Source organism: Microplitis demolitor, chromosome 7 (assembly GCF_026212275.2).
Source record: "Microplitis demolitor isolate Queensland-Clemson2020A chromosome 7, iyMicDemo2.1a, whole genome shotgun sequence".
Classification (NCBI taxonomy): Eukaryota; Metazoa; Arthropoda; class Insecta; order Hymenoptera; family Braconidae; genus Microplitis; species Microplitis demolitor.
In genome coordinates, this window is record NC_068551.1 from 5,432,799 (window position 1) to 5,452,021 (window position 19,223).

General features: G+C 27.4%; 2 protein-coding genes across 3 annotated transcripts in view; one reads left to right on the top strand and one right to left on the bottom strand.

The window, feature by feature from the left end:
• Positions 1-19,223, top strand: part of LOC103569561 (neurogenic locus Notch protein) — a 163,319-nt gene that overhangs the window by 60,917 nt on the left and 83,179 nt on the right. For both annotated transcript variants that reach the window (XM_008546905.2, XM_008546906.2), the window contains exons 3-4: positions 6,338-6,606; positions 8,695-8,890. In XM_008546905.2, the coding sequence (XP_008545127.1) occupies positions 6,338-6,606; positions 8,695-8,890 (465 nt within the window). The remainder of the gene's footprint in view (positions 1-6,337; positions 6,607-8,694; positions 8,891-19,223) is intronic.
• LOC103569562 (uncharacterized) lies at positions 11,425-12,713 on the bottom strand. Its single transcript, XM_008546908.2, has 2 exons — positions 12,214-12,713; positions 11,425-11,685 (listed from the first exon to the last, which is right to left on the bottom strand). The coding sequence occupies exons 1-2, from the start codon at positions 12,631-12,633 to the stop codon at positions 11,593-11,595; spliced, it is 513 nt and encodes a 170-aa protein (XP_008545130.2). The 5' UTR covers positions 12,634-12,713; the 3' UTR covers positions 11,425-11,592.

A 19,223-nucleotide genomic window follows, 5' to 3' on the forward strand; every position in this document is an offset into this window, starting at 1 on the left:
AGAAGAAGGGAGAGGAGACGTTGAATGAGACTTTTGAGGCTCAAATGCGGATAAAATTATTCCTTTATGTTTTGAGTTTTTTGAGGTTCTAATTCAGATTATGTTATTCCAGTTTCGACGTCAAGGTGGAAAAATTGCTCGTAACTACTACTTTGAGGACTAAACTAGGATAACTTTCTATACTGTTGTCAATTTTCAAATTCTAAATCGATCCTCAAAAACGTCATTGAAAACTTTGAGACTTAAATCCGAGTTTGTTTTTTGACTCGGGACAATTCAAATTTGAAAATTTCATAATGGTCAAAATTATATAATAATTTTTGAATTACTGTCCAGCTTCCTATAATTTTACCACTTTATTGAATTGGTCTAGGCACGATTTTGAATTAATATACTGTTTCCAATTGATAATCAATATCAATTGAGCATTTATCTCTTTAAATCTTGAAGCTAATCATTAAATTGTTATTGGACAATTGGAATCTACCATCCGCAATCCACTTTTGTCTCGTCTTTTATCTGAGTAGTTTAGTCCCGACTCATCAGAGTTCATCAGCTCATCAACCGGCGTACATAAAAGCACTTTGAGTCGGACGTAACCGAGCCAGTGCAAACAATTTGGCACGTCAGGTCCATATACACGATGCAATGCAGAGCCAGTGAGTGAGCAAACGAGAGTAAAGTGTAAAAGAAACAAATGCCAGTGACTCAGGCTTCTTACTTAACTCTTCAGTTGCTCAAAAACTCCCATCTGCAAGATCGACGCACATGTATTGCGTGTGAATGTCTTTCCTCAAGACAGTCTTGTGTGTGTCGTCGCGTTTAATGCGATCAGTGAAGCGTGGTACGCACCTCAGATCAACCAATAACAACAGCTGTTTTCCACCTTATTCGTTTCTCATCCTTACAGTACCTTTGCTTCTCGCTTCTACATTTATTTTATTTTCGCTTATATATATATATATATATTCTCTCACCCCCTACAACATCCTTTTATTCTTTTTTATTCACCTCCATCACAAGTAATTCGAGCTCGTGCCAAAAACAAACCCAAGGAATTTATTTTCAGGCTAATATTTTTCGTTAGATCTTTGGTTGATTTACTTCTTCAATATTTTTTTAACGATTTAAATCTAACATAAAAGCGAACGCGCGGATGATTTTTTATTTATTTAACCCTCTCTGAGTGAAATTTACTCCGAAGGGGAGTTTATTTTAATATTTAAGTCCTCTGAAAGGTCGAAGTGGATGCGGACGGAAAATACTCCGCTAAAAAAGACTCCCTATTTACTCCGTATGCGTAGAAATTTTTTTTTACTCCGAAACTCCGGATTATGCAGTGAATTCGGGCTTGAATAACATCAGTATTCACTCCAGGTTTTTGACGGCATATATATTGTACTCTGTATTTATAATGAATAATTATTTATTGTAACAAATATTTTTGTACTTGAATGTAAGTTGACTACTTGAGGAATAGGGGGGTAGCCTGCAATTATCGGCGAGGTACTGATATTCTCTTTTCTATATTCACTTAATTTTTTCCCAGGCTTAAGTGCGACCACTAGTGTGTAATTTTGAAAAATCTATTCAATTTTTTTCGCATATTTCGATAGTCTATACCTTCAAAAATAACATACTACAATTTGCGCATATCTCGAATAGTTTTTTTGAGTTACAGCCACCCGTTAAGCAGTCGCTTATCGGTTCCCAAAAATATATTTTTCAAAATTGCTGCAGTTATAACGCGAAGACAAATCAACCGATCGATTTGATTTGAATTGCAGTTTCTTTTATATATGTTTCTACGTATCATGAACCTCCAGTTTTTCAATGAATCAAAAATGTAATTTTCGCAGGTCAAAAATTATCAAATTTTCGCGCGAAATTTGAATTTTTTTTTTAAACTCCGCCATTTTGTTAAATTTAAATTTTTTTCTTAGTCCAAGGGTCATGGTACAGAAAATACCTTCTGGCTTAATAAACTTTTTGGTTTTTTTAATTTCATAGACTGTCAAGGTCGCTATCCCTGCAACGGGGGGACTTTTTTTTTGAGCGGGAGATTATGAATAACTCGCTGAATTTTGAATTTTTTGATCCAAAAATTTTATCTCATATTCATTATACATCCACAAATATATCCTTAAAACAGTAAAACATTCCATGCAGTAGTTTTCTTTGAAAAAATTCCCAAAAATTATCGTTTTTTCAGGCGGTCCCACTAGTGGTTCCCCTTAAATAAAAATTTATTAAATATAACAAAACCGAATATTTAAATTTAGTAATTTGCGATAATGAATCTTAGTTAATGAAAAAAAATCCTTCCATCGATGTAAACTTGAGTCACTGTCGTTATTTTTATAAAATGTTTTTTATTGATATACTTTTTTCATACTTATGAGAATTTTTCCCGCATAGTAAATTGTTGTTTGCCCGATTGATAAAATCGTCCTTGTAACTTTAATTTAAACTCTCCAACAATCCCATTTATGGCACCAACTGTCGCGTTTTGCGATCCATGCTGCGATGGAACCCGATATAATAGTAGTTTTAAAGTAGCAAGAGCTTGTAGTATAGAGAACTGAGGAGGGAATTGTGAGTTGAGTGATCTTGCTGGTGCTGCAATTTTTTTTATCTTTTACTCGCTTTTCACTTTCCTTGTTTTCAGATACGGATTATTGCTGTCTAAGTGGAACAACGGATTTATAATAATACTTTGCTACAAATTATTATTTTTTTTTCCAAGTACTCGATATTATTATATTTTTTTAAAAAAATGAAATTACTTCTCTAGTTCCAATACATTTTTTCTTCGAAAACATTAAACTTTTTTTTTTCCCATAAAATAAAATAAAATAATTATTAACTTAAATTTATTTTTAAATATACCAAAGATAAATTTAAAAAATATTTACGATGTAATTTAAGTTTCCGAGGGGTCCGTTTTTAAACTCCAAAAAAATAATCTCATTGAATCGATCCTTATCCCGTATATCGTATAATACATGTTTAATTATTTTAATGAAAATCATCGAGTGCATCACACAACCGACTTGAGCAACTAAATCGCCCACGTACACCCAGCACGTGATTAAAAATATATGTAAAAAAAAAAATAAAAATAACAGTAATAGTTACTATAAAAATATATTTTATTAAAAAGAATTCCACTGGGAACACACATAAATTTAATGGCTTCTAATCTAATAAAAATACACGCAAGTAACGGTACCAGCTGATAAAAAAAAGTATTATTTAAATTTATTTAAAAATTTAACTTAAAAAATTACTACAGAGTTTATAATTTAAATATCGAGATTAGATTATCAATTTCTGTTTTACTCTAGTCGTATGTAGTATGTTTATTTTATTTAACTTTAAGGTTTATTACATATACAATGTATATAAATATATATTGTTGTACACCCATGGAGTCACGCTGTAGGTCGACGATGTATGCCTGCAGCGACGAGAGACTCCTGTCATAAACATTTATTACGTCTTACGCGTAATGAAATATTTTACAGCTGACTTCTCGCGCCACATGAATATCAGCTTCCGAACTTGTATACTTTTTTAAAATAATTATCATAATCCAATTGTTGAATTATTAAATTTTTTTATTACACAGCTTTGGATTAAAATTTGAAAAAAAAAAAAAAAAAATTTTATTTTTATTACTTTTTTATTTATTTATTTAATAATTTAATACCCAACATTAAAGTATTAAAAAAAATAATAAATTACCATAAAAAAATATTAACAAATAAATATATAAAGTTTATAATACTCTTCAATAGTACTTTGGAGTTTCATCGATTCACATTTCGATGCAAATTGCTTCCGACTAATGCTGGATCGAGATTCGAGAACTCAAAACTCGACTTACAATAATCTCGATTCTATATTGAATCACTTAAATAAAAATAGAAGTGAATTAAAATAAAAAAAATTTTATACAACATCATCATCATATATATATATAAATATATGTATTATACATTGATATAAAAAGATAATGCACATAATTTTGTATTTTTTATATTTAAAATTGAATATTGATATGTAACTCATTCGTTAAATTACATTCAATACTATTCTCAGAAATCTATATCTATACATTTCTACATATATGTTATATACATAACAACATTCTTAAGTGTATGATAACATATAAGGGCTAATCTTGTGTCGTATACTCGACAATTGATTGAAACTAACAGATCTTTTGTTAAATTACCATACAATTGTCATCTCAGTTTCAATGCTAAATATAAAAAGAGACAAAAGACTTTTTATTTAAAGAAACAAAACGAAAAATTTGAGTGTCATTGTCTCCAAAAAGATATCCTGCTACACATAGACCAACTGACATCCAAGACGAAATTTTTTCAGTTAACTTTTGTTTATACTCTAAATAAATAAACTTATAGAGAATGTCCTCCTGCCATAGTATACTTTCTGACCATAAACGTACATTATAAAGTTAGTGAAAATAATTTAAGCTGAGTGCATTGCGATTTTTTTTTCTGATGATAACAGAGCACTTTCTCCGCTTCGCGTTCGAGGTGTGCAAAAAAAATTTTTTTATCTTCACTACATATATAAGCGACTTGTCTTTTATGTTTAGACATTTTGATTTTTTTTTTCTCCATTATTTATAGCTATCATTAAAACTTTTGAGTTATGATAGGTGTACAATTTTCTGGAAGGACTTTAAGAGTCCGTTTCAACTAGAAATTTATTTCATGATCATGATAACTTCTCTGCAACAGACTTAACAAGACTTTATGCTAGTTACAGTCAAGGAATCAACTTTTGAATTATCATACCCTTTAATGGAAGTTGTTACTATTAACAATAAAAAATAGTAATAACAAGTGTAAAGTAAAAATGTGTTACATTAAAATTTTTATTGTATTCGATATTGAAGAATGCTGGGGGTATTAACGGGTAAAATCGTTAGAAAAAATGTTCTAAGTAGTTTGCGGGTCTCAAAGTAGTACGTAGTAAGTAATAAGCAGTTAGAAGTGAGGATTAAGGTTATGTTGAATAAAAAAGGCATAGTTGTGTCTATAAGTTTCCCTTAAGGTTGATGTGGATAATGCAACTTTGTGAGCCTTTTTGCGGTTGTATTAATGGAGGCTGTAGCTGCAGCTGGACGAGAGTAGAACTTTATTGCCACTGAATCGTGATTGATTCGCGGCCGCGTTGTTTTACTGTGTACGCATCATGCTCTAGGTAAATAAAAGACCGAGCTCTTGGAGTTTTCTGTCTGTCGGTTTATATGCCCAGCAACATATGCGCATTTTCTTCCTGCTTTGGAAAAAATATACCTGAATTGTTTTCTTTAATAGCCATCTGGTTTTAATTTTCTACGCATTTAATTTTAAAAAAAACTCGTAAATGAAATAAAATTTTATTTTATTAAGTGAAGAAACCCTTAATTTTTATAAATATGTACTTTAGTTAAACTAATATCTAAACCGTTGACTTTAGCGATTTTTTTATAAGGACTTATTTCGTTGAGAATTTCATTTTATACCAAAAGGTATCAATGAATTTTTCTCAAAAGTTGACGGTTCAAAAGTTACAGGTAAAAGCCCCTATACCCGCTCACTTTTCATTGGAGTGATCAAATCACTCAATATAAATTAATAAATAAAATTAAAAACCATATTTTTTTTTTATAGTTTTTTTTTGTAGTTTCAAGTATCAGAATAAAATTTAAATTTTAAGAATAATCTTGATAATTAATTATTATTAATTTTTTAAATAAGATCCTCGAGTGTACCCATAGTCACTCACTAAAGGTTGTCATGTACCATTGCTCGATCAACACATGGCCCTATAGTCGCTCAAAGACAATATCAATTAAACTAACATAAGTTTATTGATTTGGACAAATAATTTATAAATTATATTACTTTATTCTTTCATAATATTAAATTTCATGAATTTTAAAAATATATTTAATAAGATATAGTTATAACAATTATTAAAAAATTTGACGTAACCTAAATTTAATCTAACGAACGAACGTTAAAGTAAAAAATGCCCGGCTATGCGCGATTTTGAAAACAGTCACTTAATTTAAATTTATAATCTATTATAAAATAATTTGATGTATGATATTTTAATATATTTAGATTCACAAATAATTATTTATCAATAACAATTTTTTTAGTTGAAATTTTTTTTTATAAAAATTATAAAAAGCGCATTAAACAGTTAAAGTGCGCGACTATAGTACTGAGCGGGTATACGGGCTTTTACCTTATTCAAATAAACACATTTTAAAAAAATGGTGGATAATTTATTTGTTTTTTTGTTTCAGCTGTACATCAAAATTTGTTGGAGAGTACTGTCAACATTTAAATCCATGTCACAAAGGACCAAGATGTCAAAATGGTGGCTCTTGTCGTGTAAAAGAAAATCCGATTGGTACACCATCATTTACATGCGACTGTCCATTTGGTTTCAGTGCAAGTCTTTGTGAAATCGCTGTTGATAATGCATGTGATTCATCTCCATGTTTAAATGGCGCCTCTTGTATTCTACATTCACTTGAAGACTACACTTGTTCTTGTACATTTGGCTTTACAGGTATACCATTTTATTTTTAATAACAAAAACAAAAAAAAAAAAATATCACAAAGAAATTATTCATTTAAAATTTATCAAAAAAACTTTTCTTTTTATTTATTTTTCTTTTCACTTTTATCAATTAAAATAAAAAAATTACATAAATAACTGCTTGAAAGTAAATATTATTTATATATTAAATTACATACTTGTTATTTAATGAAGCGTACAATTTTCTAGGCAATCTAGATTAAATTGATGAATCATGCCAATAAAATTGCATGAGTTGCAGGACCTTGTTCGTAATATTTATTTAAAAAACAAATAAATAAAAAAAAAATGTCTATATATACATCGGAAAAAAAAATAAAATAATCGAATGATAAATTATATATATGTAAATATAATTATATGCATTAACGTTCTATTAATACAAATGGATATCTATGATTGTGATTTGCGTAGGCTACTAATTCAAGGCAAAGTTGATGCTGATTACTTGATCATATAAAATACCATTATTATATTCTTGTAATAATTATCTTGTGTGATAACTAATAAGGTGTGACCGGATCTCCACTAATTGAAATATATAAAAAACAGATAATAATAAACATTGCAAGTTACGTGAGAAATAAATATTTTGCATAATGAAATTTTTCAATATATGTTTATAAATTGTATGTTTATAATCAGTCATATAAAAATCTAAAGTGATTGTATTCAAATAGTTAAAGGGTTTATAAGAAGCATAATTCACCTGTTTAATGATTAAAGCAAAAATTAATCAAGATAACGGATTAAGATTGTTGGAATAAAGTATCTTGGTGGATATTGCTGATTAGCGAAACTAATTACACGATACTTTACTGTATACGTTGAATTCTTTTAAGTATCTTCGTACTAGTGTTAGTGTCTTATACACAAGGAAGCAAACCCCTTGATTGTATGGTCTACAGGATTAAATACAAAGGATTTGCCGCAAGCCGCCTCGTTAGCAATTATTTAAGTAGCCAGAGTTTAGAGTTTAGATTATAGATTTATTTTATAAAGAAACACGTGCCATTGTAATTTTATAAATAATTGTTTTTTATTTATCTTTTGTTATTTATTTTTGCTTATTGTACAAAAGTACGGATTCACTAATTTTCTGATATAAAAACTCAAAATATTTAGGTATCGAATTCTTAAAAAAATTATTTTATTTTCTAGTAGACTGATGGAAAAAATCCATAGGGGTCGAGGGGGCGAAATGTAAATGGAAAAATTTTATAAATAAAAAAATTAAAAAAAAAAATGTTTTTTAAACATTCAAAATTAATTTTTGTAAATATAATTGATGATTATTTCGAATTTTTTTTGTTAAACTTTTTCAAAAATCGAGTGTCAGAAAAATATTAATGATTTTTTTTTTTATGATAAAAACTATGAAATTTTTTTTTTCTTTGCATCCAATAGTTATGTAAAATATAATTTTGTAAATTACTTGCAAAAAAATTTATTTAACATCCAGAAATTTGTTTTTCACCTTTTTGAAGGGTACTCCCACAAAAATGAAAATTTTTTTATTTACTTTTAATATCATTAAAAAAGAAAAAAAAACGATTTAACGTATTTGAGTCCTCGAAAACTTAGTTTGTCCTTAAGTGCCCAATTTTGCTCCCCTCTCCCGCCAATTTTTATACAAATGTTTACATGAAACGATAAAAAATTTTTACGTTAAAGTATTATGATACTGAAAGAAACTGACGTCTAATAATTTTTGAATTTTTTCAAAAACGATAAATTAAAAAAAAATGTTAAAAAAAATTGGACTTGTAGTTTTCTAATTTTCTACATGTGCATATTTTTATTTTTTTTTTTTTTTGTAAATTGTTTACTAACTTTAGGATCATAAAATATTTATACAAAAAATTATTTGAATAATTTCTAAAATTTCTAAATTATTTTTAAAATCTGATAAAATTTATTTTACGTTATCATGACAATTAATTTTATAAATCCACTGAAAAAAAAAATAATTTTTCATTTGAAAATAAATAAGAATGACCTGTACATAATTATCTCATATTTAATTAATTTTACTAATAAAAATACTTTATTTTCAAGGGCAATATTGTGAAAGACAAGATCACTGTTCATCATCCCCCTGCAAAAATGGCGCCGAATGTCAATCACTTGATAATGGATATCAGTGTAAATGTGCGTTAGGATTTGCCGGACCAACATGCGCCGACGACATCAACGAGTGTGATCGCGATCCGTGTATTTACGGATCCTGCCATAATACACCAGGCTCATATAAGTAAGTACACCACAACAATATACAATATATATACATATATATAAGGCAGACATTACACGTTGTTTCAAAGTACATATTTAAAAAGACGTTTAACGTTGATCCTTTTATACGTTACATCGTTAAAACAACACGTTAAACCGAATAGTTATTATATAAACCACAAATATAAAACAGCTTCCGCATGTCCAGTGAGTAAAGTACTCGTCCGTAAGTTTAAATATAATAACTTTAAATATATTATAAAGTTAAATTGTGTTTTTCTCTTAAACATTACCGAATAAGGTTTCATTTAGATTTTATATATTTTTTTATTTACAACTACTTATTACCCTTGAACTCTAATACTTTTATTGGTTTTTCATTATCGTTATTTTGTAGTTTAACATCGGTGATTACTTAGTAAAAAATCCTTGTTGTTTTATTATTTTATTATTTTGCGGGGGCAATCTTTCATGATCACCACAGATGATAGACCTAGTGTTCTAGGTAATGGGTTTTCTCCTCGAGTACAACTCTAAGTACGACGTTAAAGCTATGTAAATTATACTGGTGAACAATAAAAGACATTGGTACTCGGTGCTCGGTACAAAAGACTAAAAGACTAAAAAATATTGAGTAGTTTGCGTCATTGGATTTAAATCGTACAGGAGTGTCGCTTGATTTTGTTGCAATTACCGATTTATCATGGACCAACCATATAACCGATGGATGATGACGCGGGTGGACAATCTTATGGATCATTATTGATTATAGATAATTCGATTTGATGTTGCTTTGAAGAAGTAATTGTCCGGTGAAATGAACAAATAGTAGGTAATTCGATTGTATGGGTAAATAAATAAAATTATTTTGAAATTTTTAATGATATCTTATTAAGTATTGGTTATTCGCTGTAGATCATTGAGACCTTTCTTTTAGAAAATTTAATTGCCAATATGATTGACGTGAATTTTTTATCATGTCTTTGATAGTTTTGTTATATTCTTGATCTTAAATAGGGTAGAGGTTAAATTTTTGGCAACTTTGGCACCAGTTTTGAAACTTGAAAAATTTTAATAAAATCATTTGTAAAAGACTCAATGACACTCTGCAAAAAATATTTATTTGTGGTAAAGAAATGATCCAATCACGGGTAATAAATATTAGTTGGGCTATGCGATTTAAATATATGTTAAGTATCGCTATATTTTCGTTATTCGTCAAACATTGAATATTTTTTCCACAAATATATATCATTTACCACAAATAAATAATATATTTCAGTCAAGTTATGAAACTATTTGACTAAAATATATCATATTTAGTTGTGCCAAATATATTTATTTGTCATTAAAAGGGACCATTAGTGTGAAATTTTGAAAAAATCGATTTTTTTTGCATGTATCGATAGTCTATATCTTCAAAAATAACATACTACAGTGAACCTCCAGTTTTTCAACGAATCAAAAATGTAATTTTGGCAGGTCAAAAATTATCAAATTTTCGCGCGAAATTTGAATTTTTTTTAAAAAAACTCCGCCATTTTGTTAAATTAAAATTTTTTTCTTAGCCCGAGGGTCATTGCACGAGAAATACCTTTCAGCTTAATAAACTTTTTGATTTTTTTGATTTCATGGACTGTGAAGGTCGCTATCACTGCAGTGGGGGGACTTTATTTTCGAGCGGGAGATTATGAATAACTCGTTGAATTTTGAATTTTTTAGTCCAAAAATTTTATCTTGCATTTATTCATATCCACAAATATATTCTTAAAACACTAAAACATTCCATGCAGAAGTTTTCTTTGAAAAAATTCCCGAAAATCATCGTTTTTTCAGGCGGTCACACTTGTGGTCTCCCCTAAGAAATATTCCAAACGAAGTCACCAATAAATTGATTTATTTAGGACCAATATTTATTGTTTTCAGTGCATAACTTAACTATCAATGATACCAAAAATCGTCAAGGAAATTTTTATAGAAAATTAAAATAATTTCCTACAAAAATAATTCCTTTAATTTTCTTTTTTAAAAAGAATAGATATTTATCCAAAGCAATATCAAGTAATTTGTATCACCTATTTATTGAATTATCTATAAAAAAAATTTAATCTTGATTGTTTAGGTTTTAATTCACTTCAGAGGTTGACCTAAAGCTGGTATAGCTGGTCCCGATACTCCCTTGAACGTATTATTAAATAATTATAGCAAATCGAATGACCTTATGTCGACTGAGGGTATATATAGACTCATAGGTTACACGGTTAGTTGCATAGTTATCTTCGATAGTTAGTCATATATGTAGTATATATAGTATATACCTATCCGTTGACCGATTGCACTCACGTGCCCGCAATGAGACACGTCGGGAAGCCACTGTAGATCCTGCTCCCACGAGCTCCATAAAATGCTCTCTTAAACTAAGTGTGCAAACTTGATAGTCACTGTGTTTCATCGCGACTAGTTTAATCACTACGCAATTGTAATATTAATATTAATATTACAATTTTTTTTAAATATAATACAACTTGTTTAAAAAATTTTTGTGCCGTGAATTTTTATTTTTCATTAAAAATCTAGTTGTTCAGCCAAATAAACATTTACTTTAATTTTGACAAAAAAATTTACTGTTTCTCGGAATTTTGACAAAATAATATTTCAAGTTATTTTGAAAAATATGTTTAGTCAGTAGAAGAATTTATTATTTTAATTATGGTGGAGTAATTAGACACAGACTCCAGATCCGAATGATATTGGTACGCAAGTATGTTTAGGGCAACATACTTCAGATGTTCCAGGAGATGCGATACTCGAGCACTAGAAACAAATCATAGATAGAGTTTTAATTAATGATTGAAATTTTGCAAGAGAAAAAAAGGGAAAGTGAAAAAATTGGACTATTCAAAATTTTATAGATTTTCAAAAATTATTCTGTTAAGACTTAATCTAATTTTTGAAAGAAAATTTTACAAATTTTAAATGTCCGTGTACATTTTTATGAAGTTTTTTTTTTATTCAAGTTTAATAAACTTTTATTTTAACAGCCCATTTTACCCCACATTAAATTTTTTTCTATGGAGGACTGGGTTATATTAATTTTACATTTTAATACAAAACTAGAAATAGCAAAAAAATTTAGTTGGCCTATTTTACCCTTCTTTTATTTTACCGCCAAAAACATTTTTATATTTGCTCTAAAAAATTTTTTGGCTAAAGAAATTAAAAACGAAAATTTTCTTGGCGCGAAAAAAATTTTTTTAAATCCTAAGAATATTTTTGTCTTCATTTCACAGTACGAAATTTTTCTGGCGCCAAAAAATCTTTTCTCTGTGAACAAATACTTACTGATCCTCCTCTTGCACTACAATTTTTTATTTTGTCATCATGTTCAAATTCATCAAAATTAGTTGAAGATTTATTTCCATTCGTCGTTGCTTCAATAAGATCATTACCATTAAAAATTTTAATTTCAGTTAAATTTTTCATTTTATCAGAATTAATTACAGATTCATTTGTATTTGCTGTCAATTCCTTTGAATTTTTTATACATTCCAATGCGCCCATTATCAAATCAATAGAGTTTTGTAAATATGCCGTTAATTTAATTATCCCTTCGAGTATTTTTGATGAATGTATTTTTTTTGGATCCTCAGTTGAATTTTTATACTCGTTTGAAAAATTTTCTTCATAATTTGGCATCCCTTCACTATTTTTAATAATTGCAATAAGTAATGCAACGAAACTAATTAATATAATTTTTGACATTTTCAAAATTCAATTTAACAAAAAAAATAAAAACTCCTAAACGACTCTATAGACGATTTTTTTCAACACGACTCTCGTTACAATTGATAAAGAATACTAAAAATAAAAAAATAAAAACTAATAAAATTTTGTCCAAGATCAAAGTGTTCTTGACAAAATGTACATTATTTTTAATTACTTTCTGATAATAGAATAAAAATAGTTGAGGAAGATAAGAAATAAATGAAGCAGTAAAAAGAATTAATACTGCCATCACTCATTTCGTCATTTATATTGTAAAAAAATTCATGCAAATAAAAGTAATAATAAAAATAAAAACTTGTTATATTATGAGGGTATTTACCTTAATAATATTCCTTACGTAATTTAATATTTAAAAGAGAAAAAAATAATAATAATAATAAAAATGTCATATTTGTAATTTAAAATTGTCGCCTTGTATTCTACATTCATCCATATGATTACCATATAAATAAATCTAGCTAAAGTAACTCTATAAAAATTTAAATATAACAGTTTTACAAAATCAACTTTATATTTATATATATGTATATACATTAGGCAAGAATATAAAGATCAATGATAAATATTATAAAAATAACAAGTTTTTACTTAATTTTGAAAACTAATAAATATTTAAATAATAAATATTTAAAGATTTTAATGCATTTATGTATAAACTAGCAGTAGTCTCCCTTTCTTAACCGGGGGTCGATTTAATTTTTTTTTGTTATCCATTTTAAAATATAAATTTAAAAATTTTTTATACGCGATGGAAATTCTTGCTGAATATACGGCCGTCCAATATCAATATACAAATTTTTCAAAATTGACTTTTTAGTATTTTTAGTTCCATTGGAGTCTTGTGAACATGATTCAATTCATATTTCAAAAATTTTATTTTTTTCAGTTACTATGTTTTGAAATTTGTCAGCCGTGTATAGATATGACAAATATATATATATATATATATATATATATATATATATATATATATATATATATATATATATATATATATATATATAGACAATTTACTAGGTAGTTAAATTCTTTAAAAAAAAAATTCCGTAACATTTTTTAGTACATTATATTATTTTGACGTAATCGTAATTTGAAGTAAAAAAATAAATTTTAAATTCTGATTATTTTTAAATAAATTAATTTCTTGAAGAAGATCACTAGTGTGAAATTTTGAAAAATAGTCTATGTCTTAAAAAATAACATACCTCAATTTCGTGCATTTCTCGAATAGTTTTTTTGAGTTACAGCCACCTGAAGAGCAGCCGCTTATCGGTTCTCAAAAATACATTTTTTATAATTTCCGCAGTTATAACTTGAAGACAAATCATCTGATCGATTTGATTTGAATTGCGATTTTTTTTTATATATGTTTCTATGTAACATGAACTTTCAGTTTTTTGATTAAATCAAAAATGTAATTTTGCCAGGCCAAAAATCCCCAAATTTTCGCGCGAAATTTGAAATTTCTCTTAAAACTCCGCCATATTGTTTAACGCTTAACGGCCACATGGGGTGACTAGTCACCCTAGGATTCAAAAAAAGTGGAATTAGAGGTCTTATACCTTTTTAAATAAAATCGTCAAAAACTTTAAAAAAAAAGGAAGTTACTCCGTGTGGCCGTTAGGTGGCCTAGATGAGGTGTGACCATTAAGGGTTAATTTCAATTTTTTTCTTAGCCCGAGGGCCATGGTACGGGAAATACCTTCTAGTTTAATAAACTTTTTGGTTTTTTTGATTTCATGGACTGTGAAGGTCTCTATCACTGCAGTGGGTGGACTTTTTTTTGAGCAGGAGATTGTGAATAACTCGTTGAATTTTGAATTTTTTGGTCCAAAAATTTTATCCAGTATTCATTCATATCCACAAAACTACCCTTAAAACATTAAATCATTCCATGCAGTAGTTTTCTTTAAAAAAAATTCACAAAAATCATCGTTTTTTCAGGCGGTCACACTAGCGATCCCCCTTAAGATAATTCTCTATAACTCAAACAATATCAGAGCCGCGTTAATAAACATTCAAACCTTTTTTGTAGCAAATTAAATTTCCTAAATTTTTAATTTGAAACACTTTCTTCTCAAACCTATAGATTTTCACTACGGTTTAAAACAATCAAAATTCTCATTAATATTTTAAATTAAAAAGGTTGATAGTGATGACAAGAGTATTGAAAGTACCAATAATAATAATAATGATAATGAATAATATTGAGAGTTAAATCTGTTATGAAGATAGTAACAAGTAGGTGAAGAGGGCAAAAATAAAAGATTATCTAAATAGGTGTGGGTAATTGATGCTTATGGACTATTTTATCTTTCAGGCGTGCCGATGTACCGCTTCTATCAATAATCGTGGCACACGCCCGTCAATAATAATTGACAACGCCTTACCTTTTTCATTTATCATTATTAATATTGTTTATAGGTCGTCATTATGTATATATATGTATGTAGATATATATATATATATAATTTGAATTAATTTGACTAAAGACGACTAAATCGCGGTTTTTGTTTGAATTAAGCCTTCATGGCCGCGACGAGAGTTGACTCATTTATCTGCAACGGTATTCTATGAATTATTAATCCATAATTAAATCTACATGACAGATATTACGTACATTAAGTCACTGGAGTTTATAAAGTCGTTATCGAAAGAAATATGTGAGATTTATTCTTCTACTTATAAATAATTATTTTTTTTTTCTTTCTTTTTTTACATCTATTAAGTCATTCATGTCTTCATGTGTCTGCAGATCTTGACCTTATATTTAAAGTTTATCTTATTTTATATTTTAACGCAATGTTTGTTTAAATATTATTTATATTGACATATTCAAGGTGTCAGAATATGATGAAAAGAAATGATTTATTTTATATTTATAGTTACCAAATTTATTTTTATTATTTAAATGCCTCTAACTTTAAAAATATTTATTTTAAATAAAAAGTCAAAGGATCATTTTTTTTTCTAAATTTAATTATCTACAAAGACTATTTCATATATTTTTATCATATTTTCAATACTTGAGCCATAATTTCAATTCAAAGTTTGAAAACTCGTCGCGAGATTTTTTTTTTAAATTCAAATTTAAATTCCCGCCAAAGTATTAATTTTACGTTTTAATACTAAGAGACCTTTTTTTGTAGATAATTTAATTTGCTACAAAAAAGTTTTTGATGACTTTTTTCGAGTATTAATAGTTCAGAAGCTAGCGTTTAAATTAGTGCTAAAAAAATTTTAATTTTTTGTCTGCTAATTAATTAATTGAAACCGCAGTAGTCATTAAAAAAAAAAAATATATGAATCATGCGCCCGGAAAAACTATAAAAAATATAAAATTCATAACATCGAAACAAGAACAATGATGACAATAAGTGACGTAATGATTATTGGGTCGCTTCAATTCAAACAATTACGGTGGGAAAGCGCTCGTTCCTGGGTTCCATTCCGTCAATAAGCGTATTATATTCCTACATTTATATTTCTTACACTTGGTTCACTCAATATTACATATTACGTCACGCGTAATAAACATTAAACGTTAAACGCCTTTACCAATTTTTTTTTTTTCATTTTACCATACACCGATTTTACAAAACTCCACTAAAAAAAGTCATTAAAAAAAACTTGTAACATATAAATATTTAATAATACATAAATATATAAATATGAACCTTGTTAAATTATTTTCACGTTACATAAAAAATTTTTCCTAATACAAAAAAAAATACAGACATTCTATGTAAAGTAGAACGGAATTGCGTGATTACGTTTACATATGTATATATATTTATATGAACTACTTATAAAAAATATTATTTCTCAACTGTATACAACTATTTATTTAATTACTGTTATTTTTTTATATTTTATTTATTTTTTATTCAATCACTTGTCCAGTGCGTGAGATATTTTCATATTAATAAATTACTTGAAAGAATTTATTTATTTAAACAATTAGATAATAATAATAATAATGAAAATTATATAATTATTTATTTATTTGACGCATATTTGCAATTAATAAATGACACATACAGATGCTTTGACTTGTTTATAATATATGTAAAAAAGAAAATTACACTTTTAATTTTTCAACATATCAATAGACTTTAACAATTATTCAGTAGAGTTTTAGTTGCAGATTTAAAACTAGAAAGAGAAATAAAAGCCCGTATACCCGCTCAGTACTATAGTCGCGCACTTTAACTGTTTAATGCGCTTTTTATAATTTTTATAAAAAAAAATTTCAACTAAAAAAATTGTTATTGATAAATAATTATTTGTGAATCTAAATATATTAAAATATCATACATCAAATTATTTTATAATAGATTATAAATTTAAATTAAGTGACTGTTTTCAAAATCGCGCATAGCCGGGCATTTTTTACTTTAACGTTCGTTCGTTAGATTTAATTTAGGTTACGTCAAATTTTTTAATAATTGTTATAACTATATCTTATTAAATATATTTTTAAAATTCATGAAATTTAATATTATGAAAGAATAAAGTAATACAATTTATAAATTATTTGTCCAAATCAATAAACTTATGATAGTTTAATTGATATTGTCTTTGAGCAACTATAGGGCCATGTGTTGATCGAGTAATGGTACATGACCACTTTTAGTGAGCGACTATGGGTACACTCAAGGACCTTATTTAAAAAATTAATAATAATTAATTATCAAGATTATTCTTAAAACTAAAATTTTATTCTAATACTTGAAATTTCAAAAAATTACTATAAAAAAAATATGGTTTTTAATTTTATTCATTAATATATATTGAGTGATTTAATCTCACTCCAATGAAAAGTGAGCGGGTATTACGGCTTTTACCTTACCACCAAAATAATTCAAGTTTCCATACTTCTTATTCACCACATTTAAAAGGTTATATTTAGGGCCGTGTGTCACATAATTCTTCCCAGTGGTTGGATCATTTACTAATCGAGTTTATTTAACCTCTTGTTTATCATTCAATCTATAGATCTAAGTAAATCCAAGAAAACTATCATATCATCAATAAGTTTTAAAACGAAGTATAACTCCGAATATTTCAGTCTAGTAATTAATTTCCAGTTTCTATTTATCATATTGCTCTTTAATGTAATTATTATTCCTTTCGTTCTTAGTTAATTATGATTGAGAAAAAAAATAGATTGAGTATTTATTATTTATATGAAATGTCTTAACGCTCAAAGTAGAAAAAAAAATCCTGATGATATGAGTTGATATAAATCCAGTATTTTTAAGCCAGATTATTAATTTGTGTGCAGCATAAAATTATATTATTATTATTTTTCGTATTATAGAAGCTCATATTTTTATTTTTCGCAATTCAACATCATCTAATTTTTTTTTTTATTATAATTATTTTTCTTTCAAAAGCCGGCGAGGTAAAAAGAGGCCCTCAGGATGAGTGAAGGAGTTTTTAACGGCTGAGTATTAATTTTTACTTGTACCGCTAATGACAAAACTGGATCCATCGAGGCTTAATTACGAGCTTCGATCATGTTTCAGTCTAAAAATATAAAACCTGTGAATAAGGGCCCAAGATAAATCTATACCACCAAAAAAAGGACCCTTTGATCTATTCCATTTAATGCAAATCGAATTTAAAGGCTCGTATTTCGCTTTGTATCCTACACATACATGATTAAAATAAATAATAATGAAAAAAAAATATAATAAATTATAATTCAAAAGGTACAGACGAATATACAAAGCAAAAAGAGTAAAGGAACAGGTCTTTCGCACGTCGGTAGCCATTAAAACTAGACACTGAGGTCTTAATTGGCATAGGAAGCTCAATCGCGTGCCTAATTAATTAGCCCTACTAGGGGACAATAATTAATTATGCACACTAACAAAAATATATGTAAATAACGGAAACAATTTTTTAACTAAATAATACATTTATATAAAAGTTATAGAATTTAGTAATATGGCGCCAGTGGACACAAAAATCAGCATCCGTCCCTGTAACTGCCCAACGAGAAAAGAGAACTCTTGTCTGGTTTGAAAGCAAAGTAAAGTATTAAGGCAAAGAGGGAGAGGACTATATAATATATAAGACTGGTTCTCTTCCATTCGCATCAGCCTGACATATTTTGTCGAGGCCAATTCGGCGTTCATCGCCAACGCTGCTTTACTTGTCTACTATTCATATCTTCTTCATTTCAAAATGTATATATATATATATATATACGTAATATGAATCACTCGATCTTAAATTCGCATAAACATGTTACCCGGTTTATTTTGTCATTCTTGTTAATCACTTGAATCCTTACCACATGCTTCGAATGTTTAACATCACACTGTTGAGATGATAAATATTCAAATAATTTTTACATACATAACTTACGTACCTATAAATGTTTAAGTTAAATGTATACAATATTGTATATTTATAATGAGGGTGAATATAGCAGAGAAAAATTTAAAATTATTAATAAACAGAGTAAATAATTTTTAAAAAAATATTTATAAAAAATGCACTTATTAATTTTTAAATTTAAAAAATGTGCATTTTTTTTTAATTTTGTTTTATTA